The following is a 25,958-nucleotide window of genomic DNA, read 5'->3' as shown; positions in this document are numbered from 1 at the left end:
CGAGTCCAAGAAACTCTTGATGACTTTTGCTTTGGTGGCTCAGAGGAAGCCCACCCAAGTGGAATATAATAATGTTGCCATCATGCCACGTGAGCATCTAATGATTTATCAATATCAATCAATATCAATATTCTCTATAAATACATGAAACCGCCAGAGGAATCAATTTAACATTTGGTAGGGTATCAGTTATCTTTATTACTGCGTACTATGCTGTGAAATTAGAAATGAGTCCCCCATTTCCTGCTCACGTTATATATTTAGAGCACAAAAGTGTGGAAAACGAGCAAAGGCATCTGTCACGACCCATCGAGACGGAGGTAGGACCCAAATGCAGGAGGACACGGGAGACGCAGAGGTAATTCGGGAAAAACGTTTATTAATCCAAGGTCGGGGATCGGGCAGCCAGTCAGGTATAGCAGCGGTAATCAGGACGTCGGGCGTAGAGAGCAGATCAGCGGGCAGGCAGGAGTCGGTACACGGGAGATCGATCAAAGAAGGGAGGAGTGTCAAAGGAGTCAGGCTTACGGGGTCGGTCGGAGAACAGGCGGAGGTGGGTACACACAGAAATACGATCAGAGATACGGGGAATGCTGGAACGGGGCATGAACCTCAACGATCTGGCGCCGAACCAGTCGTCTCCATGGTCCTATATACACTGGGGCCAATCAGCCAGGATGAAGGACAGGTGTGTGCCCCACAATCAGCGCGACCGCGCGGGCACCCGCGCAGCCAGGGCTGGACCGGCAGGATCGTGACGGCATCGTCCACAAATGGCAACCCTACCGGAGTTTACGCCGCACACAAAAGTCCCCGAGAGATTCACAAGGAAGACGAATTTTCGTTATGTCGCGTCTGTGTGATGAGAACGGTCTCGAGGTCAGATTTCGACATTCCCGATTCCCGATTTAATTCCCGGCCTACAGAGCGCACCTGGTTATAAGCCTCACCCAGTACATTTGTAAAGGAAATACCATTTGGTACATACATAAGCCGCAGCTGTGTAAAAGCCGCAAGTGCCCACATTGAAACCAACATTAAACACGAGATATTTACAAAGAAAGACAGTAAACAGAGAGTTTAACGCTAGCGCCGCCGCGCTAACGCTAGCACTGCTAACGCACGGCTCAGCAACGTTTTTGAAGCTGAGGGCTACTTCGTGAGCACCGATCGTATCAAGGCCTTCGTGACTTTTTTGCGCTAAATTTCAGAATCAGTTCATTACACGTGCATAAAATATTTTTAATGCAGTAAATGACATTACAAGTACTTTCAAATTTGAATTAACGTAAGCATATCAGATTCAGAATCTAAAGCACAAATAATAGTAACAATTTGTGACCTATGGTATTTTTAGAACATCCTCGCAGGCGCCTTATATGGTCCTCACGGGCTACGCTAGTGCCACGCTAACAGGGTCGGTTGACAAAAAACATACCAGTAAAAATCACTGAGACACGGCAGTAACACGCAAGTGCAGCGCTAACGCGGTTGGACCGGTAAAAGTCACTTCGTGGGCGCATATATTCCACCGGTCACACGCTTACCTTTTCCACTCCTTGCGGCCGTTAGAAAAAATGCACAAATTAGCCGCATCGCCGCATAAACGGCAGGGTTGAAGGCGTGTGGAAAAAAGTCGCGGCTTATAGGCCGGAAATTCCGCTATGTAGACCTCGTTCATGGTATTACAATTATTGCGAGACGCTTTGAGCCCCAAAAATGTAAGTCATTACATTTACAATAATGCCTGGAGAATTCTCAATTTGTTTTGATCGGGTTTTTTGAAAAAATGGCTTGTGTAGTGGGTGCAACGGCACACGGACTTTCGAGTAGGCAGCGGGATCGACTCCCACTCGATGACGATCAATACCGGATGAACTCTTATTTGAGCATAAAATCATCATGTCATGCTTTCTTGACTTCATCTCTCACTTCATTTATCAGCAAATCCCCCATGTAACCAGCAATGATTTAAACGTGTTAATAGCGATTTAAAACCATCTCGCATAGCATTTTTTTTTTTTTTTTTTTATGTGGTCGATCTATCGCCGAACGCGGCTGCTGCTTCACGCTTTGCTCTCGATCGAGGCCTGATGCTCACCTGGGTTCATCTTGCGCGTCTGCAAAATGGCGAACGCATTGTTAATCGCTGATCCTCAAGACACGTGAGACCAAGTCGCTTGGTGTGGGGCCGCGCAGTCCTTGTGAGCATCAGCTGTCTTATTCTTTGCAGGTAGCACAGATTGGCTCACTTTTTGCTAACGTTTTCCCATTGAAATGAATGGAAATGCATTTTTTTTTTTTTTAATTTCCAGCATCTTCCCTTGCCATCGGATATACAAAGATACTTGCTTGACGCACGGGGCGGCACGTTGTCAAACGTTGTTGGCCTCACAGTTCTGAGGATCTGGGTTCAATCCCGCCTGTGTGGAGTTTGCATGTTTCCTCCGGACTCTCCGGTTTCGTCCCTCATCCCCAAAACATGCAAAATTACCATATTTTCCGCAGTATAAGGCGCACCTAAAAGCCTTTAATTTTCTCAAAAGCCGACGGTGCGCCTTATAATCTGGTGCGCCTTATATATGGATCAATATTGAGCCCTTAGTGCAGCTCCATCTAGTGGATGCATAACGTAACCTCAGCCTCTACTGTAGCATCTATTCTATGCGCCTTATAATCCGGTGCGCCTTATAGTGCGGAAAATACTGTAATTGACCACTCTAAATTGCCCCTAGGTGTGATTGTGAGTGCGGCTGTTGGTCTCGATGTACCCTGCGATTGGCCGGCAACCAGTTCAGGGTGTACCCCGCCCCCTGCCCGCTGACAGATGGGATGGGCTCCGGCATTCTCGTGTCCCTCGTGAGGATAAGCGGCAAAAAAAATGGATAGATGGACTTGCATGACGCATGGCGCCAATGATAGTGATGCAGTGCGGGGGGGAAAAAGCGCAGCTGAGGCTTCGGCACCCATGTCATGAATGTTTATGACACGAAAATAGTGCGTGAAACAAGGAATATTTTCTTAAGAAATGTACCGTAATTTATGGCCTACATGCCGCGACTTTTTTCACGGTTTATGCGGTGATGCGGCTCGTTTGTGCATTTTTTGTAACGGCCGCAAGGGGGCACTTGAGCTGAAAAGGTAAGAATGAGACCAGTGGGATATATGTCCCGAGGAAGTGACTTTTACCAGCCCTGTTAGCGCTGCGCTAGCGTTAGCGCTGTGCTAGGGTGTTGCTGTTGTGTTACTGCCGTATCTCAGTGATATTTACTGGTAAGTTTTATTTTAACTGGCCCTGTTAGCATTAGCGTTAGCAGTAGCTTTAGCGCAGCGCTAGCGTTAGCATTCAACTCTTTCTGTGTATCGTCTTTCTTTGTAAATATCTCGTGTTTGAATGTGGGTTTCAATGTGGGCACCTCCGACTTTTACACAGCTGCGGCGTATGTATGTACCAAATGGCATTTCCTTTACAAATGTACTCGTTCAGGCTTATAACCAGGTGCACTCCGTAGGCCGGGAATAACGGTAGTTCGTAAAGTGACTTGTTCGTCAACCGCATCCTCCAGAAACAAGTTCCACTTTCTATTTAATTTTTCAATGTTTTGGCAGTTTGAGGTGCAGTGAATCTGTTATTGTGCTTCAAACTTATTGAGTTCCTTTTGATAATTTCATTTTTTAATCATCACTTTCCACTCAAAACACCTATGCGAATGTTATCTGTTTTCATCCGTCAACAAATACAAAGCTGTCATCAGTTTCGAAAGCAACAGCGGAGATCTGAGGGGCTGCTGCTATTGAGCATTTGATGCCAACGTTAATCTCCAGCCCATTTTAATCTTTAGCATCTTTCGCAACGCAGTAAGCGATGAGTTACGGCCTGAAATTAACGGAAGCCCAAAACGCAATTAAAGAGACAATTAACGAGTGGGTTTCTCAGTGGAGTTAATTGGTGTAAAATGACCTCCTCCTTCCCTGACCCATTACTCCATCTGCACGCCGTAGCCCGAGCTCAAAGCGAGCCGTTAAATGCGGAGCTATAAAGCTCACGAGGTGCTTTGAGCGATGTGGTCGACACCGGAGGGTGGAGGTGGCTTCGTCCGTGTTTGGTGTAAAGCAGCGGGGTGGGGTTGGGACTCTGGGCTGATGGGTATCTTTTCACGCAGTTTTGAGTTTTACGGGGGGTACCCTAACTTTTCAGCCGCGGGATGTCGTCATTCATGAGTTGTTTCATTCATTGTTTGGATTTGGTCGGTTGAAAAACTTGTATCGGTCCCTTTGGGAAAGAGGGAGCTAAGTCGAAAGGTAAAGTTTTCAATTTACCAGTTGATCTACGTTCCTACCCTCACCTATGGGCATGAGGTGTGGGTCGTGCCCGAAAGAGCAAGATCCCGGATACAAGCGGCCGAAATGAGTTTCCTCCGAAGGGTGTCCGGGCTCTCCCTTAGAGATAAGATGAGAAGTCATCAGGGAGGGGCTCGGTGTCGAGCTGCTGCTCCTCCGCATTGAGAGGACCCAGATGAGGTGGCTGGGGCATCTGATTCGAAAGCCTCCTGGACGCCTCCCTGGTGAGGTGTTCCAGGCACGTCCCACCAGAAAGAGACCCCAAGGATGACCCAGGACATGCTGGAGCGACTGTCTCTTGGGAATCTGATTCGAATGCCTCCTGGATGCCTCCCTGGTGAGGTGTTCTGGGCACATCCCACCGGAAAAAGACTCCGAGGACGACCCAGGACACGCTGGAGAGACTATGTCTTTGGGGCATCTGATTCGAAAGCCTCCCGGACGCCTCCCTGGTGAGGTGTTCCAGGCACGTCTCACTGGAAAGAGACCCTGAGGACTATGTCTCTCGGCCGGCTTGGGAACGCCTCGGGATCCCTCCGGAAGAGCTGGAAGAAGTGGCTGGGGAAAGGGAAGTCTGGGTATCCCTGCTGAAGCTACATCCGCCGCGACCCGACCCGGAAAAGCCCTAGATATAGGATGGATATTTGGATGGATAGATGGATACTCTTGACTCAGTGTTTGCATTTTAAAAAATACAACGCCAAGAAAAGCAGAAATATTCTGCTCAGTGCTCCTCTAGCATGGAAACAGAAGTTCACAATATCCAGAATAATTTTCTTTTTGACACTGAATCATTGACAACATTGCTGGGCTTGAAACAACAATCGTAAGCTACATGGTCATATTGTTTCTCTCATTAAACGGTCATCCTTTCGGTTTCCCCGATCGGATCTAATCGGTGGGGCACCAGAACAGGCACATCAGAAGACGATGATGCCGTTCCCGTCAACGTACAGAATTGTTACCGAACGCAGCAAATGCTGAACGTACGTGGAAGCTGCTCGAAGCAGCTGCACACGCTGAGATAATTGCGTCCCCGCTGAAACGAACCAAACAAAAGCCGCGTGACTAAAGTGCTAATCGCGCGGTAGTCTTCTTAACTAGTATATAACCCCCCCACCCCCACCCCCATCCCACCCTGCGAGTCTTAAGTGGGTGATGTAAGCATCGGCGCGCGCAGCCGACCTTGATGCCATTTGTCACGCCGCTGATTTTTATTCGAGAATCAGAACACACCTAATGCTCCGCGTTGCTAGCGCCGCGGGCCGTTTTTTACACAGCCGGCAGGAACACATTTCGGTGGGGGAAAGTTGGGAACGCGTCTTTATTCCGAGGCATTTTCCAGCGTCTGAAAGAATTCTGCCGAGCAAAAACAAAAATAGTTGACTAGATCTAGAAATTTGTAAAATCAATTCCTCATTCATGCATATTCATATACGGCAGTTAAGAATACAGGATTTGAAAACGGATCACAATTTTGGTCACCTTGTGAGCATCAGCTGTTTTATTCTTTGCAGCTAGCACAGATTGTCTCACTTTTTGGTAACTTTTTCCCATTGAAATGAATGAAAATGCAATTTTTATTAAGCGTTAAATTTAATTTTTAAGCGTCTGAAAGTACGGAAGCATATTACTACCACACCAAAAAAAAAAAAAAAAAGGTCGCGTTTCACATCATTATGTGAAATGTATCACATAATGATGTGAAATACGACCTTTTTTTCATTTTGTTTTTGATGTGGCAGTAATACGCTTCCGTACTTTCAGACGGTGAAAAATTAAATTAAAAAAAAAGTGGTCACAAAAATAGCTGACTAGATCTAGAAATTTGTGAAATCAATTCCTCATTCATTCATATTCATAAACGGCAGCTGAGAATATACGATTTGAAAACGGGTCACAATTTTGGGGAAAATTATGCCTCTAAACTCCGCCAAATGCCGGGAAAGTAGTTAGCATGCAGTAGTACCTGTTGTTGATGGTAAAAAGCAGCAATCTTTGTTGTAGATATGGAATTTAGCAATTAAAGTCTGTGATCATAAAGATTTTGGCCCCGATCCTGAAGAACTGTAATTGGCAAATATTATATGTAACTGCCTAGCAACCAGAAAGCGACCAATTTATGGCCTTGTCGTTTTACCGCATCGACCTGCACACTAGTGAGCAACATTCGTCTTCAATGCAACTTTCGATTACAGGATAAAGAACTGAATCAATGCAAATATCTATTCCCCATTTTTTTTGGGGTATTATATATCATCTCCGTCACTATTTATACTAGCTCTATTGTTTGAGCCGCTCCGTTATGCTTTAAATGTCACGTCTCCGTTGCGCTTTATCGACAGAAAGGCCATCCGCGATGAATGGGATCGCCATGGTTACGTGCGGCAGCTCCTCGGAAGCGAAGAGATAGGCGGCGCCTGAACTCGCCTTCTAAATAATTGATCGGGATGGGAAAACGACGTCGCTGCCAGACTTTTATGCCTCGTGCCGAAGGGTAGCCGGCACGTTTTCCGATTGCGGGTTTTTCTTTTCGGGTTGAAATACTCGACGAGACGTTCGCTGGACGGGAGTTGACGGGCAACACAGAGTGTGAGCGATATTGTAGCGGCGAGCTCTTAGCACCACATTCTTTGTTTTCACTCGCACTTCAGCTTGAGAGAAATTGAAGTGGCAATTTCGACAAGACGGTGACTGCATAAACTCAAATATATATGGAGCTCCATCTTGGGGGGGGGGGTAATTTTTTGTGCATACTACATCGGCAAGAAGTGAATTTTCTGAAAAAGCATCCCTTTATGATATTGATGATTTATCACCTTCCCTTTTTTCTTCATTCAGCGTCGGCCTTTGTACAGTGGCGCCTCGGTTCTCGACCGCAATCCGTTCCAGAAGGCCAGTTGAAAAATGAAACGTTCAAAAACCGAAGCGACTTTTCCCATTACAGTGAATGGAAAATGAAGTAATGCGTTCCAAGCCTAGAAATTTGTTTTTTCAAAGCATTTTTAAAAAAAAAAAGTTTTCCTGAAAACTGCACAAGAGAAATACATGTAAAGTTTCTTTCGGCTTGTCCCGTTTAGGGGTCGCCGCAGCGTAACATCTCAGATGAACGCTCATATTTGTTTGGCACAGTTTTTTACGCCGCATCCCCTTCCTGACGCAACTCGTCTTTGGGAGATAATAGAAATACATTTAAAGTTTCTTTCAGCTTGTCCCGTTTAGGGGTCGCCGCAGCGTAACATCTCAGATGAACGCTTATATTTGTTTGGCAGTTTTTTATGCCGCATCCCCTTCCTGACGCAACCCGTCTTAGGGAGATAATAGAAATACATGTAAAGTTTCTTTCGGCTTGTCCCGTTTAGGGGTCGCCGCAGCGTAACATCTCAGATGAACGCTCATATTTGTTTGGCACAGTTTTTTACGCCGCATCCCCTTCCTGACGCAACCCGTCTTAGGGAGATAATAGAAATACATGTATAGTTTAAATACTTTTTATAATTAAATCATTTAAGAAATATATTTATTTTTTTGCTTGAAATGTATTCTTTAGCAGTCGAGTATGCTAGGGTGGGAGAGCCTTGCCGTTTCTGGAGCGACTCGGCCCCCAGCCTTGTAAACCTTGTTTTTTTAACAAAAGTGCAGAATAACTTTAAACAAGCAATAATGAGGGGGGGGGGGGGGTGCGGGAAGCAGAGAATTTTTTTTGTATTTTCACAGAAAGTACGTAATGTACAAAAAATGTAACTTGCAACTAGAGGTAGGGTTAATGGAACAAAAGAAAAAAAAAATACAAACCAACAGTTTCAAATGTCTTTGGTAGGGGTGACTCACCCCTTTTTAACAAAGAAAGAATCTAATGTTAAGTGTTTCTGCCGTCTTTTAAGCACTTTTCTGAAGTGGCTCGTAACAACGTCATTGAAATCTTGCAGTGCTCTGCAACATTCTGCATTGTTGGGCTGATGGAGTTCTACAAAATGATGGATGTCGTTCCATTTTGGGCAAATAGCTTTTGTATCGGCACTCGACACATCCTTCCTGCCTTCAGCCTCATCTGACGACATCTCCTCCCTTCCTCGCCAACACTATCCCCAGCTAACTGCTGCTCGTTCACGAAAATACGAAGCGACTTTTCGACTTCCTCCAAGATTGGTTGCGCGCGTTTACGTCGTTTCGGAATTTTTTTCCGGCGATGCGTTCGAAAGCACAGTAAGAAATCCTCGTGGGTCGGCTGGTCAGGGCGTTCGAATACCGATTTTCGTTCGAAAACCAAAGCAAAAAAAAATCTCGAAATTTTTGGTCGAAAACAAATACTTTTGAAAACCGAGGTACCACTGTAGAACTTTTCTGGAAATGCTTTCCTCTGCCTTTTCGACTGATTCTCTAAACTGTGAAGAGGTCAGCGTTTATTTTGCTAAATTGCTCCAAGCATGGCTAGATGTTAGCTACCACGTGGACATGAACTTACCCCGTTTCAGCACCTCAACCACAAATTTTGCGCTATCAAACTCCGCAGTCTCCATTTTGCTGCTTTTCTTCCCACTCTTTGTCTCCTCTTGGATGAAATGTATCATTATTTTGGTCACCGGTAATCGTTTGTTCGCGTGTCTCCTTCCGACTTGACGCGTTGAATGTGGCGTGGCCTTTACGGTTTCCCGCTGTCCTATTTTGAAGCATAAAAGCGTCAAGCTTGAGGACCACATCGTGGGGTGCCACGGTGGATCCGGTCCAGCCTCATATTTTACACCCTCCTGGTCACATTTGTCAATTGAGTGTAAATATTTCAACACGTTGTTAATGTTTAAACGCTGCAGTGTTACGCTAGCTTCCAATATCAACTATACGGTACTTTTCTGGTCGAACGCTTAGTTCTACGTTAGGCCGCATTTATGCTACATTCGAGTGTCCGTTGTTAAAGGCTCCGTCACACCATGACGTTCTGGTCAATGTTCTCTGAACATTTCAATCGTTCTATTTTTCAGCGTTCTCAAACGCGGATGACACATCTGGCGTGTGATTAACGTGTGTCTAACGCACGAGAAGCGTGTAACAGCGGCCAAATAAGATACGCCTAAAAACCATTAGCGGGTGCTAACGTGTCACTGGCGCGCGACGAGCGATTTGTCAACGTTAGACGAGCGTGTTGAGCGTGTGACTAACGGGTGAATAACGACAGAATAGCGTTTTGCTGGCGTGTCATTTTTACAGTGGAACGGGAACGAAAACGTTGGAAATTTCATCGTCACTTCAGTTGTTCTCGTGAGTTTGAACAGTCAGCATCGTGGCGCCTAGACGACAAAAAGGTGGGGTGCGGACTTCAGCAACTAGCGCCGCGAGTAAGAATGGAAAGCCTCTTTCACTAGCAATGTCTTTGGAGGAAAAAGAACACCAGGAGGAAGAGCACGTCCGAGAAGTAACGCACCACGTGACCCCCCCTGGAGACGGTCCGACGGTAACAAACGATAAGTAACAACCAAGTAACCCAAGAGTAACGACTGACTAACGATAGCCAAACGCGCGCAACGCTCAGCGAACGTTCGTAAAATCTTGAACTTTCTGCGGCGTTTAAAATGAAACGTCGATGAACGCTGGTCTCGGTGAGAACTTTTGTGGATTTTTTTTCAGACCGGCGTTCTCCGCCGATACCCAACGATCATTGACGTTCACTAGCACTAGTTCAAACAACGCTCTTCTGGCGCTATACGCGGCGACCGTGGACGACTACACACGTTTCCTCAAACGCTATAGAACGCTGACCAGAACGTCATGGTGTGACGGCGCCTTAACCCGGAAGTGTGAAGTCCTTGAGAGTGTTCCATAAACAGCCATATTGGATACGTTACTTGAAATGGAAACGGCGTAGCGGTACACATGCCTGACTTTGGTGCGGGCAGCGCGGTATCGATTCCCTGCTCAGTGATTGTCTCGATATCCGCCCTGCGACTGACTGGTGTCCAGTTAAGGGTGTAGTCCCCCTTTCCGCCCGAAGCCAGGCTGGGATAGGCTCCGGCTCTCCCGTGACCCTTGTGAGGATAAGGGGACGGATGAATCAGAACTTGCCACTTGAATTTGCTGCTTTTCCCAAAGCAGTTGACTTCGCGAGACGAGAACGACAAAGGCTTGCCAAGGTCGTAAATGTTAAAGATATTTATTTCTCATCACAATTCAAATGGACCATGCTTGCTCACCACAGAAAGAAAAGGAAACAGAAATGCGCCGTCTTTTGTTTTTCATGACCGACCTTGTTGTGTTTTTCCACGATGTGAATAATAGCACTCTATGAAGATTTGATAAAAAATTACGAACGAGCCTACGCCTGTTAACACTTAAACCGCCCCGCCCCGCCCCGCCCACGTCGAACTTGTTCCCAACTACCCGCGATTCGTCCCGCCACAAACAGTTTACAGCATTAAATGTGTCCGGTCTGCTTTTTGCGCTCTCAGTCCCCAGAAGTCTTGATGACCTGGAAAAGCGTGACGTTGTAGAGCACCTGGTGGCCATTGTTCCAGGTGTAGAGGACCCTCTCCCTGGGGTTGTAGTCCATCATGGAGATGTGGGAGTACTGATTGTGGAAGGGGATGTCCGTGTACTCGTAGCTGGAGGTGTTGGTGTAGTACGCGAAGTAGATCTTGGCGCCGGCCAGGTGGGAGTTGGTGACGTAGAGCGTGCTGCAGATCATGAAGGACTCTCCGGCGCTGCGCTTGGGGAAGCCGGTGTCCCACGTCTGCTGCACCTCCAGAGTCTGCGGTTCCAGGCGGCTGATGACGATGTTCCCGGCTTTGGGGATGGTGGTGTAGACCGCCCACAGGCCGTTCTCGTCGGCCATCAGGTCGATGTCGGAAGAGCCGCCCCACGAGTAAGGGAAGGTGTTGTTGTAGCCGGCTCCGCTCAAGCTGCGCTGCACGAGGACGCTCCGGGACCGGAAGTGGTACTTGATGATTATGTTGCTCTGGTACTTGTTGTAGTACAGCGAGCCGTTGTAGACCACGTGGCCGGTGCCTGCCCAAGGGTGCGGGAGGAGGTGCTGCACAAAGTTCTGGCCCTTCATGAAGTCACTCATGGTGCGGTACTCTAAGACGCGACGCCCCTTGAAGTAACCGTCCATGGACCACACCTGGGACAAGGACGATAGTGAAAGTTACTTTTAGCAAGAAGTTTTTTGGGGACTATTTTCAACTGCTAGCCTAAAAATAGTTGACAAAAACTAAGTTCCCGTGATGAGCGAGGTCGAGGGACAGAACCCGGCCTTGAAAAGCCCCTCAGTGGCAACTGGTCAATGGAGGATGCCAGGTCGCTGCCCTGCCACTCACCTGAGTCACCTTAAATAAGACAAAAAATAAATCTGTAATGGGCAGTTCTGAGGATCCGGGTTCAATCCCAGCCCTCCCTGTGTGGAGTTTCCATGTTCCCCCCGTGCCTGAGTGGGTTTCCTCCCACATTGCCTCCCGCCCATTGACATCCGGGATGGTCTCCGGCACTCCCGCGACCCTTGTGAGGATAAGCGGCTATGAAAATGGATGGATGTCTCTGTCAATTGTATATACACGGAAAATGAAACTTCTCGTTTCCTCTTCACTTGTTCCCGTCTCAAGGTTGCGGAATTTAAACGGGACGCTTCTCGCGCTGACCGTCCGACCGCGTGTTGCCGTGCGGGACTGAAGACGTCGGCTGCTCTTTTCAGTCAACCGCTTCTGGTGCGCCGTGCCCCCCCCCCCCCCTCCCCAGCCCCCCACTTAACGGAAAATCGATCAATTTAGCAGCTCTATCGTCTTCCTGAAGCACTCTTAGCGGCGTTGGCCCACTGACACCCCCCCGCCACCACCCCCACCGGCAGCGCTTCTCGACTCATCCTTCCGATGCTTCCGTCGAGACAGAGCTCATCTATTAATTGATTTAATTAAACAGCGCACTTCACGCGGATGTTTATTTTGTACTTAACACAGTGAGGAGGGCTTTGCTTAGACAGCGTTTCTTCACCCCCCCCCCCGCCCCCCCGCAACCCCCCCGCAACCCCTTTGGTATGCAACAGTCGGCACTTTGCTTGTAATACGAGTTCTGCTGGGAGCGGCGGAAGCGGCGGCAGGAGCAGCAGTTGGCTTGTGGCATAGGCGAACTGATGGCGCCTTAAACATCGTCGGCCCGCCAGACGAGTCTCGGGGGGGGTCTGCGAGGGGAACGAGCTGAGCTTATTTTTCCCTGCCAATTTTAATGTCTGTTTCAATACAATTCTGCTTCTCATCATTATGCAATATCACAGGAATTCATTCATCCATCTGCTTTCTGGAGGTCTTGTCATTACGGTCGTGGGTGAGCTGGCTGTAGATTTTGGGCGCCGGCCAATCACGGGGCGCAGATAGACAAACAGGCATTCGCACTAACATTAACACTAATGGACAATTTCATGTCTTCCACATTAAAGGTCAAGTGACATGAAATGGACGATTTTTAGTACGTTATTAATTAAAAACGGCAGCTGGAATGGACCCATCCGTATATGGCTTTTAGTAACTCCCGCCATGAATATCCTTTCGAGGGATGTGTTTTCGACAAGAAACAGGAAGTGACGTATGGGGCAGGAGCGCCCTCAAGCAGACACGTTTGTTTCTATTAGTTTCACCTGCGGGAAGGTAGCTTGTTGTTCGTTCGTGTTAGCCAAAATGCCGGCTTGGGCGGATGGATTTACCCTTCATGAGGTTCCAAGAGACCCGGTTCGTTGTGAAAAATGGATTGCACGGGTGCAAAGGAGGAGAGCTTCCTGGGTTCCAAATGTCAGGTAGGTGTGTATACAGCTACTAAAAAAAAAAATAGTTTGGGGGGGAGACCACGTAATGCGTCTTTCATAACGTAACAAAAGATCTGTGTACGTATGACAGGGGTGCTAAATGTGTCGACGTGCGCGCCGGGCTCGCCGGCGACGATCCACCCCGCCCGCCGCCCGACTCTCCGATGGCTCATCTCCTCCGGGGAAGTGGATCGAATGGGGAGGCGGTTTTCCAGTGATCCGCATATCATCTAAGCATGCCTCGAAACAATAGGCTAATATTGCCCCGGTAACCTCACTCGGTTGTGAGATGTTCTCTTCTTCGAAAAGGGCTTCCGTGTCAGAAGGGGCCACAGCGCGTTTTCAATGGCGATTGTCCATGTGTGACATCACGGACAGGAGACGCAGCCAATATGGCGACCACTTGGATGTCAAATGACACTTCCGCAACTTTGCGCACGGATGTCGCGCTCTCTGCTCATATTTATTTTTTCGTATAAACAGTGAAGTGAATAATGTTGTATGTATTTTCCATGACAATATATATTTTACAATGTTTATAGGGATGACACTTGACCTTTAACGAGAGGCGCTAGCCATTAGCTAGCTTGTGAACTAACAGGTTTGGGGCCAGTCATAATAACTTGCAATTGCATCAGATGAACTGATGCGATCATATCAGAATCAGAATCAGTTTTGTTGGCTAAATTTATAACAACACACATGTTATTTGTCTCCGCCAGTCGGTGGCGCCCTTGCACGACATTCAACGCACCTCTTCCGCACTGGTTTCATCACCTAGCGATTGTCGAAATTCCCTACTTATTTATGTCCTTCTCTCAATTCATATTATTTATTCCTATGAATGTGCTTTCTTTTTAGTGGGGCATATTTTGTCATTTTTCACTCTGTTCTCAACCGAGCCAATTAGCCACTCTGAAGGTTCTACTGTATGCGAACGACACAATCCTTGAAAAAAAAATGAGATATTGTGAGCGAATGTAAATTGCTGCCAAATTAATATTACCAGCAAACTCTATACAGCAGTTGCCCGAGTAACTCCCCCAAAATGTGAATTATTCATCTCAGCCGTCGTTTTTGTAGAAAACCCTTCTTCATTCCTCGTGAGGATAGGCTCCAAGTGCGACTCCAGTATGCCGATTTTGGAATATGAAATTCAAAGCCCAGAGCTCCGTCCTCTCGCCACAAATGGCCGCTTTCCGTATCACGTGTCTCCGGCGGAAGGCATGCTAATAACTCTCGCGCAAACAACTCGTTTATCCCGCCATTGGCGGCGACGGAGTGATTTATTAGCGGCGAGCTGCGGATGCGAAGGAGCGACGGGAGGAGGCAAATGGATCCATTAGCGGTGATCGGATTGCAGGGGAACATTTCTGACACGTTTCCGCTGGAAGTGAAGCTCAAACTTTTCGCTGGATGTATGTCGAGTTTAATTTGTTCATACGTTCTATAAACACACAGTAATTACATATTTAAAGAAGAATTTTAACAGTTTTGTCACAATATATCATCTATGCTGCTCTTTGTGATGTGACCACATTGGCCACCTGGGGGCAGTATAAAACAGGCAGATTGGCTCTCTCAGATCCTCAGTACGGCACTAATATTAGTTGTTCTTCGCAGAGGATAAACAATACATGACCGTGAGTTCTATGTTTTCTGCCTACTTGTGTTGCTGGACCATTGGTGTTCAAATATCTGTTGCTTCAAGGGTGATAACACCGCAATGTATGTTTTTGGGTTGATTTAAATACACAAAGTTTATGTTTTATGTTTATTTTGGCAGTATCCTTTAACAACAATGGCAACAAATAACATGAAGCTCAGTTTTGGAATAAATATTTACCAATTCTGTTTACCAAACTGCTGCTTCTTGTTGAGTTGAGACACTGCCCCGCCATACAGGGTCCACCATATCATGTATTTGTCACGGTATAAAATTTATGATATTTCATAAATGTGTCCTAAATCGCAGGAAAAGTCAAAGCAAAACATCTTCCGAGCTTGCATCTCGAAAAGCTCAGAAATTGAAAGTTGCACAACATGTATATTGCCATCATCTATCCATTCATTTTCTGAGCCGCCTATCATCACAAGGGTCGCGGGAATATTACCTTCGACTCCCTTTAATATTCATTGAAAATTCCAAGACTTCTGCTGCGGCTAAGCTTATGTGATCTCCGCAGGCTCCTCATTTTTCACGTTCCTTGTCGTCGCCTTGAGATTTCTACTTGGCTTCATCCTCTATATTTGCTCACTAGCAGGGGGATTAGGACACTCACCCGGTTGTCGGAGCTGGGGATCATCGTATCTGTCATCCAGGAGCCGAACCTGGACCCGGACGCCCGGACCGTGATGGGATTACTGACGCCGGTGAGCTTCCCGCAGCCTGCAGGTCAACGAAGAGATAAAGGGAGAAAGGTATGAATATTAATAGACGTCCACGTGTATGCACACGCGCTGGATCCTGACAGACTCCTGAAACGGATGTGACGGCGGCCTCCGTTCGTTTGTTTTAATTTCGTGTATGACGTTATTGACAGATGCGTCATTTCAAGTGCAACATCATGAGTCATCGAGCACATCCATCCATTTTCTTTGCCGCTTATCCTGACGAGGGTCGCGAGGAGTGCCGGAGCCTATCCCTGCTGTCAACTGGCAGGAGGCGGGGTACACCCTGAACTGGTCGCCAGCCGATCGCAGGGCACATGGAGACAAACAGCCGCAGTCACAATCACACCTAGGGGCAATTTAGAGTGTCCAATCAATTTTGCGTGTTTTTGGGAATGTGGGAGGAAACCGGAGTGCCCACCCGGAGAAAACCCACGAACTGTGAGGCCAACGCTTTACCAGCTGCTCCACCTTATAGAATCAGAGGGGCCGTCAAGCGTTGGCCTCACAGGTTTGAGGTCCCGGGTTCAATCCCGGCCCCGCCTGTGTGGAGTTTGCCTGTTCTCCCCGTGCCTGTGTGGGTTTTCTCCGGGTGGGCACTTCGGTTTCCTCCCACATCCCAAAAACATGCAACAATAATCGGACACTCTAAATTGCCCCTAGGTGTGATTGCGAGTGCAGCTGTTTGTCTCCATGTGCCCTGTGATTGGCTGGCAACCGGTTCAGGGTGTACCCCGCCTCCGGCCCGAAGACACCTGGGATAGGCTCCAGCACTCCCCGCGAGCCTTGTGAGGATAAGGGGCGAAGAAAATGAATAGGTGGATAGAATCAGAGGTATGCTACAAGATGGCATACTTCATAACATGAGAATATGACAATTATACTTTGATATTGGGGTGGAAAATCCCCGTTTTGTGCTGTTCCACTCTTTGCGTTATACATGGGTACAGCATCCGGTCTTTTTAGTTTCAGCTTCATCAGCTCATATTTGTTTTATTCTGTTAAATCATCAGTTTAGCCAAGTGAAAACAGCATCAATTATTCATCGTCGCATTCTAGGAACGCTTTTCATAATTTAAGTTGATCATTTGAGAGGCCGGCCAGGGTTTAAAATGTTGTGCTGCGGAACATTTGTCTGTGATGTTGGCTCAGTCAATAATTTAGTTCTGTCTCGCGCCGGTCACAATAATTGCCTATAGGGGCACGATTCCTAGAATAGAAGTGGATGACTTCGGGATTAAGAATTCACTGAGCGCACGGCGGCAGTCATTTGCATGCCAGAACCAACCGAGCTTCTGCATGCAGGAGTGGAGGCGCGTCTCCAGCAGCAGGACCCTCTGGCGCAGCTCCTCGTAGTCGTAAGCGCCCATCTCCTCCTGGATGGCCATCAGCACCAAGGACAGATTCCTCACCTCCTCGCGGAGGCGCAGGATCATCTTGCTGTCCGATTTGTATTGCTCCAGGACGGGCAGGCGACGGAGAAGCTCGCCCACCTTGTCTTTCAAATCCTGAATCGGCGGCAGAGAAGAGATGACGAGTAATGGCGCCCCCTTCAGTATCACTTTGAAACTTCTTTTTTGGGTTGTTTGCGTTTTGCCTTCAACCAACCAACCAACCAACAGCCAAAAATACATCCATCCGTCCATTATCTACCAGCTTTTCCGGGTCGGGTCGCAGGGGAAGTAGCTTCAGACTTCCCTTTCCCCAGCCACTTCTTCCAGCTGTTCCAGCCGAGAGACGTCGTCTCCCCAGCGTGTCCTGGGTCGTCCTCGGGGTCTCTTTCCGGTGGGACGTGCCCGGAACACCTCACCAGGCAGGCGTCCAGGAGGCAAACCGAATCAGATGCCCCAGCCACTTCTTCCAGCTCATCCGGAGGGATCCCGAGGCGTTCCCAAGCCAGCCGAGAGACGTAGTCTGCCCAGCGTGTCCTGGGTCGTCGTCGGGGTCTCTTTCCGGTGGGACGTGCCCGGAACACCTCGTGTCCGGAAGGCATCGGAATCAGATGCCCCAGCCACCTCATCTGGCTCCTCTCAACGCGGAGGAGCAGCGGCTAGACACTGAGCCCCTCCCGGATGACCGAGCTTCTCACCCTATCTCTAAGGGAGAGCCCGGACACCTTGCGGAGGAAACTCATTTCGGCCGCTTGTACAGATGGCTCAAAAAATACAATCAATTTTTTTTTATCCATTTCTGTTTTTCAAGCTGCCCATCTGTCCCCTGAATTCTCCTGGCGTCTACCGGGGAGGTACCGCCTCCCAATGTTGGCGGATCCGAGCGCCCCCAGGTAATCGATGTTATCCCGCCCATCCGCCGATGACCCGTCCGTCGATCCGCACATGATTTTTCCAATTTCGTACTCGATCGTGGACCGTCTGCGTGACGGATTGAAGAAAACCGCGACGTCCGCGTGCTCGCTGTGACTTTATCGGGTGCTGGTTCAGAAAGGGAAAGCAGCGGGAGAGCCGCACATCATCCGGCTTCGGGAGCCATAGATCACGCGAGAGATCCATAAAATATGCTTGGCACAGGAGGGGGGGGTCGCTTGTTGGGGCTTACCTTAAATCTAGTGATGGAGCCCCTCTCAGCCCTGTGGCGTCTCGTCGTAAATCCCACCCCCGCTCCCTCCCACCTTTTCAAGATCCCGTTAATCTTCCACGCCGCAACTCGGTGCCGAGCGCAGCCATCAGTCAACGCGGTCAAATGCGCAAACCGTCCCCACAGCCCCCTTACTCCTCTTTTCGCCATTTTATATTGAGAACATTGGAACGTAACATTTAGATTTTTCACACTTTTGAATTCCCTCACCCTCGGCTAACGAACGATCACGCTCGTCCCGCACGCCGACATTCACGCTTGTCCACAGGGTAGGGCGCGCTTTGCATTTACTCTTTGATCAATTTATTGTGTGCGTCATCTCATATCACAACCGTGCGAAGACGTTATTAGGAGCCGGCGAGAGACGGGAAGACAAAAGGCCCGACGGACGATCGCAGGAGATGAGCTGAACTTGATGGCAACGAGGGGTACGTCGGACGCAACCCCCGACGTGGAACAAATGGAACCAAAACTGCCCGGCGACACATGACTTTCGAACACCTGGGGCGCACTTTATGAGGATTGGGTTTTGTAGGGGGTTTTCGTGACCTTTCTGCAACAGTTAACCGAAGTTAAAGTAGGCCTTGTCGTAGTTTTAGCCGTAAACCAGGGGTGTCAAACTCATATTTTGTCGTGGGCCACATATGAGCTCCCTCAGAGGGCCGTTATGGTGAAACGGTAGAAATCCTGAAATCTCCTCATCATATTTACACATGAAATTTATGAGCTAGTTTTGGAATCAGAAATCAAGCGTAATGGGTTTTTCGACCATTGTTCATGTTTGCTAACACAAAAATGCTTATGATATCTCAACATTATCGTTTATGATATATGACAATTTGAAAAGTTGGGACATATTTTCACAAGAATCACAGATTTTGACACCGATTATTTGTCACATAAAATCATGTGGCGGGCCGGATCTGGCCCCCGAGCCTCGAGTTTGACACCCATTCAGCAATCACCTTACTATTAAATTATCCATCCATCCATTTTCTTAGCCGCTTATCCTCACAAGGGTCGCAGGGAGTGCTGCGCCTATTCTAGCTGTCAACGGGCAGGAGGCGGGGTACACCCTGAACTGGTCGCCAGCCAATCGCAGGGCACATTGAGACAAACAGCCACACTTATAAGCACACCTAGGGGCAATTTAGAGTGTCCGATTAATGTTGCCTGTTTTTGCAACATTTTGAAACCGGAGTGCCCGGAGGAAACCCACGCAGGCACGGGAAGAACATGCAAACGCCACACAGGCGGGTCTGGGATTCGACCCGGGACCTCAGAGCTGCGAGGCCAACATTTTCCAGCTGCTCCACCGTGCCACCACTATTAAACTAATTATTATTATTAAAATAGGAATGTACACACTGCTGCCTTTGGTGCAGACAGCGCGGGCTCGATTCCCGCTCAGCGATGGTGTCGATATCTGCCCCGCGACGGTCTGGCGACCGGTTCAGGGTGCAGTCGCCTGAAGCTAGCTGACCTAGGCTCCGGCTTTCCCGTGACCCTCGTGAGGATAAGCGGCTTGGATACTGGATAAAATAGCAATACAGTTTCACATATTTAAGTTTTTTTTTTTCATAAATGATCTCGCCGCTCGGGTATGTTTTCAAAACCAAACTTGGCCGTTGAGAAAATAAGATAAGCGTGAAGTCTGCTAAATAAATACGCAAAAGTTTTATCGGGCTTCATTTTTCGGGGTCGGTTCCTTTTATTTCTCGTTTTCCGAAATCCGAGCAGGATCCGGCGACGGATGTGTGGTCAACCTTGAGAGATTTTTCTCTCATCCCCCGTTCATGCAGTCCTGCAACAGCGCCAAGGTCAGTCGTCGCGGTAATTTCGCTCGATGAAGAACCGATCGTCGTTGTTTCAGCGCCATCGCAAATTTGACTGGGGAAGTTTCTGTTTTCAGCGCAAGCGGCTACAACGACGCCGTCTCCCGACCTCGTCCTTCATTCCCGCAAACATTTCGATGAAACGTTCAACCTGTTCAAACGTTTTCCCGCGCGAGGAGAGCCGGTCTTAATAATTCAACGCGGGCCGTTCCGAACTTTGAATGAAGATTGTGTTGCTTTGAGTCATACAAAACTTTATTGACTGTGAAATGACGTGAAGCGATTGTGGCGAGGATACACACAGACGCACAAACACGCTCCCGCAGCGCGGTGGCGTACCTGAAATCCCTTCGGATTGAGACCGCGTGGGTTGTCCGAGGCCACCTTCAGCCGCCCGTCCACCGCTCTCATCAGGCCTTCGGTCTCCCTCACGTACTGGAGGTCTCTGTTGGTCCGCAGGTCCAGCACCTCCATGGACTGACTTATGTTCTGCACCTGGCGACACCGGGCACAAGGGCACGCACGCGACACGTCTGTCATGATTTTTGTCATAACGCGATGACGTCTATGTACGGCAGGGAGGGACTGACACGCTGCCTCTGCGGTTGTCTGACTCCTGATCCCATCTGCGGTTAAGTGTGTCTTTGGCGCAAGGAGATCAGTTCAAATTGAAAGTCGGTTAACTTTCCCGTGAGTCGGAACGGCGACCCTTCTTCTCCTGATATGATCGATATTTGGCATCGGCGCTCGTCTGTTGTCCAACAATGAGGATGTGCTGCGTTTTTGGCAGGCATCCATTGACGAAGGGTCCCCCCCCCCCCCGCCCCCCTTTTCTTTTCTGGCTGCTTAATTAGTCCTGCATTAACCTTGATAGAACCACTCGGCCCATCTCGCGGTTCTGATCCCGTGTGCGAGAAATCCGGGGAAAAACAAGCAAATGGAGACATAAGGTGTGACTCACGAGGTGTCAATCATTTTTCGCACGCTGATCGCGCGGACTCACGCTGACTTGTTACCTTGTTAGCCGCAGAAAAGGATCCAGTTTGTCACGCCAAATGTGAATTTGAGGTTGGATTTTGATTTTTTTTCCACCTCAGGTGCCGTAATTAGAAGCGAAAAAATGGCGCGGGCCCCTCCATCACCGGCGCAACTGCGAGACGTCTTAAATTGTGAGGAAAGCAACAATGGCGGATCTAGACCGCCCCCGAAATGGTACCCATTTTGCCCCTAAGCTAATCAATGAAAAACAATGTAATTTTTAGCTACTTACGCACGTGTACCACGTAAATTTGCTAATTTAGCTTCGCTAGGTTCTGACTACGGCCAAGAGGGGCGTGGCCTGGCCACCGCTACGACACCTGTCGCCGGTCACACCTTCGTCAATTGAGGCATTGTGATTAGACAATATATTTAAGTTGGAGTTTTCTCACTGTTTTTTTGCCAGTTCGTTGAGTATGCTTTCCCGCCGCTGCGCCATTATGGCCCAGTCGCGCTTTTGGTTCTGCTTTTTAGTCCACTCATAGTGACAGGACATAGTTTCTTGTGTTTTGGACATTGCCTTCTTGGACTGTGTTGTCGTGCACCACTTAGTTTATAATAAAACCCACTGAACATCATGTCCTCGTGTAGGTGTCCTGCATTTAGGTCCGCCCGTGCAGCGTCGGTTCGTGACAGCTAGCAAACACAAAAAATATTACAATACTCACAGGCACGTACTGTATTCTTTATCCTCTGCAAAGAATGACTAATACTACTGCCATACTGAGATGAGTGGAGTCTCCAGTGCATACTCCGCCCCCAGGTGGGCAAGGCACAAACCTCAGAATGAGTAGCACAATGTGTATTGAAGGAGAAAGCGTGGCAAAAACTTTAAAATTCTATTTCTTTTTAATATTATTGAAATGTGTCGTTACTGTGTGTGTCAAGAGCAAAATATTACTGCGCCTTTTGGAGTCAGATTCGATTCTGACAGCGCACGTAATAATAACGGACGCGCGGCAATCTCATGTCGGGCGTCACGCCTGCTTTTTATCGATTTCCCCATTCAGCTCGGCGCTAAGTTTAACCCCGGAACGCCGGCGGCCCACTCCGCTGCTGCATAACCGGCCCACCGTCACACCCCCTCAGCGGCGAGCTCATTTGAACCAACGCTTCGTGTCTTCTTGCCCGCGAATCGAGGCGCTCACGTGTCCTCACCACGCAAATAAATTAAAAAAAAAAAAAAAAAAGGGCTCACTCACGCAGACAGGCAGCAGCCCAAACTCCTCCGAATCGCACGCGGGCTTTATTTGTGTTTTTTTTTTTTGTTTGTTTTTTTTATCCAACGGTCCCAACTCTCAAAGGTCGCCGTTTGGCACGGAGTCTGTTGCTCCAGATGCCTCGTTCGCGTTCCCGCGCTCGGCCCACTCGATGACTGTGTCCAGCCTACTGTTCTCTGCACCCGTGTCTTCTCCCACATGCTCCATCAAAAACATGTTCTTTTCACGATTGCAAATGAAAGGACAACGAGACCCAACATTTCTTATTTTTTTCGGGGTTTTGACTTTGTTTTAATTCACTTGAGTTTACTCGTTTTTTTTTTTTTTGGTTCTCATCAGGCCTGTTCCTCGTGTCTGCCTTTTTGGTGACACATATTCCAAAATACTCAAGAAGGGCAAGTGGACTCGCGTTCAAAAATTAATATGACTCCAATGTCACCGTTGTCATTGTCCCACGTTATCAAATTGGAGGCAGCATTTTGCTCTTTTCACATTTTTGTGTGGGGCTTAATCACCTCCGCACGGCGCCTTTCGCCATCAAAGTCACAGCAGTGCTGCAATTTGATTTTTTTTTTCAATGTCAACAGAGGTTAGTTTTTTTTCAGTTGATGAAATCTTCACTTCATGACGTTTTAACGACATTGCTAGTTTTTCTTCAGCGAATCAAGACTTTAGGATGGCGACAGTTCAACATCTCCCGAGCTGTGTTAAAGGCGAAATCCACTGATTTGCATTAACAATGCATCCAATAGGTCATGTGATATGTACTCTATCTTCACAATTTGATGTTGAATCCTCTCTCGTTTAAAAGTGTTTTGAGAAGATTTTTAGCGACAATTGCGAATTTTCATTTTTGCGAGTCACGTGACCCACGTGGGCGGATGTGACGTGTTACGTGGGGTCCCAAACGCTCGATTAGATGGGACACCGTTATGCCCAGCGCTGATTTCTCGGATTTATCCTCATTGATGAAGAAATCGCAGTGTCGGTTGATCGGGAAGACGGAGGAATACTTCCATCGGAGCGGTGGAGCCGCGAGCTCGCTTCCCACCGAGCCAGGAGCTTGCATGGCCGGGGAGCGAGCTCACGGCTCCGCCGCTCAGCGGCATTATTTACAGCCACAGGTTCAAATCCGTACGGAAGTATTCCTCCGTCTTCCCGATCAACCGATACTGCCATTTTTTCATCAGATGAGGATAAATCCGAGAAATCAGCACTGGGCATAAACGGTGTCCCGTGTAATCGAGCCTTTGTTGCGGCACGGTAGACGTCACATCCGCGCACGTAGGTCATGTGACGCGCAAAAATGTCAGCGCCCCTGAAAATTCGTAATTGTCTGTAAAAATCTTCTCAAAACATTATGAAATGAGAGAAGATTTAACATCACATTGTCAAAATAGGGTACATATTACATGATCTATTAGATACATTGTTCATGCAAAACAGTGGAGTTCCCCTTTAAAAATGCTTAATTGTGCATTAAAACAAAGACAAAACGGCACCAATTTGATGGATTGGCCCATATTCAAACAATATATAATTGCTTAAAGGATTTGAACAAGATTTGCATCCTCTTTTATTTTTTATTTTTTGGGACAGCCCCATTTGTGACCCTCGAACAGATTAGCAGACGCGCTAACCACGAGGACGTCACGCTGGCACGACTCCATCGAATATCAAATCAATTCCGTTCTGGTGAATGAAGGCTTTCCTGCTTGCGCTTTTTCCATCTCCCTCTTCTTTTTTTTTTTTTTTTCGCATCTCCACTCGGCAGGTCAAGGAGGAGGCCGCTAGCTTCAAACGCTCGCGCATCGAGCATTCCCGTCGCACCTCGGCGGTCGGCTCCACATTGTGCGAGGTTTGCACGAAGCCGTCGACAGAATTTGGCGAAGTCTTTGAACCTTGACACGTCCGCCTGTCCTTGTCTTTTTCACGCCAAGTCGAGGGGAATCTGCGGACGGTCTCCGGTGAAATCCTTCCTCCGCGTGCTTTTGGAATCAAACGAGGACGTTTCTTTAGTGTGTGTGTGTGCAGACGCCCTCACTCTGTCTTTTTTTTTTTTTTTTTGCTTTTGTGCAGCTCAACTAGCGCAAACCTCAGGTGTCCTCATTAAGACGGGCTCCGGACGGTATTAGACGGCAGCGCTCGCCTTTGATAGCTTGGCGCCTCGCAGGCAGAGGCTGATATCCTAATCACCCCCAGTACCAATTCCAGAGCCCCAAATTATACCGAAGAATGGATTGTGCTACGTCGGTCTGCGAGTGTCGGCGCATTTAAAGGTTTTCTCTGTGATTTTTCTTTAGCGAGAGGAGAAGCAAGCCACACGGCTTTGTACCTAAAGAGACTGTGTTTGATTCTACTTGCTGATTTGGAATAACAGGGCAAAAAAGTTTTCCGCATTATGTTCCGCTTTATGACAGAGATTCTTTCAAACGTTTTCTAAGAGATAGCAATAAACGAGCAGGTCGTCTCGTTTTGCAATACCTTTTTGTTCCTGAAGAGGCAGCAGCGATACTTTGAGGTCCTTGTGCTTATGCCGATAATCCTGCCGATGTAGCTGAAATATTTTTCCGACTGGGATTTCTCCGCATTGATCCGCTTGGCAAACAGCCAGGCCGAAAATTGCAAAATATTAACCTTGTTTAGTATTTACGAGGCTGCACGGTGACTCGGCTGGTAAAAGCGTTGGCCTCACGGTTCTGAGGACCCGGGTTTGATCCCGGCCCCGCCCGTGTGGAGTTTGCATGTTCTCCCCATGCTTGCGTGGGTTTTCTCCGGGCACTCCGGTTTCCTCCCACATCCCAAAAACATGCAACAGTAATAGGAGACTCTAAATTGCCCCGAGGTGTGATTATGAGTGGGGCTGTTTGTCTCCATGTGCCCTGCGATTGGCTGGCAAACAGTTCGGGGTGCACCAGCTGACAGCTGGGATAGGCTCCAGCACTCCCCGCGACCCTCGTGAGGATAAGCATTGAAGAAAATGTATGGATGGATCGTATTTACGATAGCAAATCCTTGCAGATGTGTTTGTGCTTCTATGCTGAGCGCCCTCTACTTTTTCTACTTCTTGCTACTACTACTACTTTTTCTTTGTTGTATTTTCTGCCAGTTTTCTCAATTGCCTAGCGCACCACGCTGCCTCTCAAAGGTGACTTCCGGTACTACGACGTACATCTGGTTTGGAGGAATAGACAAACGATTATTGATGGACTGATAGTTTTTTTGTACTCTGTTGGTCAACTCACATGCAGCACACACTATCCTTGGGTTGCAATCACGTGATAATCGCCGGCCGCCATTTCTAAAGACAAGGTAGGCGTTGCAGATGACATCGCCACGGCAACGTCCACAGACCCACGGGTAAGCGGCGAGCGGCGGATGTTTTCTGCCTACTTTAATTCACTCGACGATGTCGCCAAAGCTCGATATGAGCAGAAGATCAAACTCTGTGAAGATATCGATCCGTATATTCTTCACAGCGACGTACTTTCAAAGGATCTGAAAGACTTCCCTGAAGTAGAATATCCGGGCACTCGAAATACGCGTTTACCGCTTACAAAATGACCAGAAGAGACTTTCAATTAACCATTTGCCTTGTGTACTCGAGCTTCGTTGAGATCTGCACGTCGTTTTTTTTTTCGATAACTCCATTGTATCTTCTCCTTTACCCAATCTAATCTTTGGAGTACGGAAAAATCGCTTCCCAGTGTCTCCCCGTGCAACGCGGCCATAAAAGGGGCAAGAAAACACACTTATTTC

The 25,958-nt window shown here is 48.0% G+C and overlaps 2 protein-coding genes across 2 annotated transcripts in view; one reads left to right on the top strand and one right to left on the bottom strand.

The window, feature by feature from the left end:
* Positions 1-10,717: 10,717 nt before the first annotated feature.
* The window catches only part of olfm2a (olfactomedin 2a), a 35,813-nt gene continuing 20,572 nt past the window's right edge, over positions 10,718-25,958 (bottom strand). The window contains exons 4-7 of the mRNA XM_061845441.1: positions 20,281-20,436; positions 16,800-17,019; positions 15,403-15,509; positions 10,718-11,452 (exon numbers count right to left, since the gene is read on the bottom strand). Coding sequence (XP_061701425.1) covers positions 10,778-11,452; positions 15,403-15,509; positions 16,800-17,019; positions 20,281-20,436 — 1,158 coding nt within the window. The 3' untranslated portion in view covers positions 10,718-10,777. The remainder of the gene's footprint in view (positions 11,453-15,402; positions 15,510-16,799; positions 17,020-20,280; positions 20,437-25,958) is intronic.
* The window catches only part of rdh8a (retinol dehydrogenase 8a), a 154,599-nt gene continuing 144,057 nt past the window's right edge, over positions 15,417-25,958 (top strand). Inside the window, exon 1 of the mRNA XM_061845447.1 lies at positions 15,417-15,541. The gene's annotated coding sequence lies outside the window, so the exon portion shown is untranslated. The remainder of the gene's footprint in view (positions 15,542-25,958) is intronic.

Source organism: Syngnathoides biaculeatus, chromosome 16 (genome assembly GCF_019802595.1).
Source record: "Syngnathoides biaculeatus isolate LvHL_M chromosome 16, ASM1980259v1, whole genome shotgun sequence".
Classification (NCBI taxonomy): domain Eukaryota; kingdom Metazoa; phylum Chordata; class Actinopteri; order Syngnathiformes; family Syngnathidae; genus Syngnathoides; species Syngnathoides biaculeatus.
The sequence above is the reverse complement of the archived record's forward strand: the minus strand, read 5'-3'. Positions and strand labels throughout refer to the sequence as shown.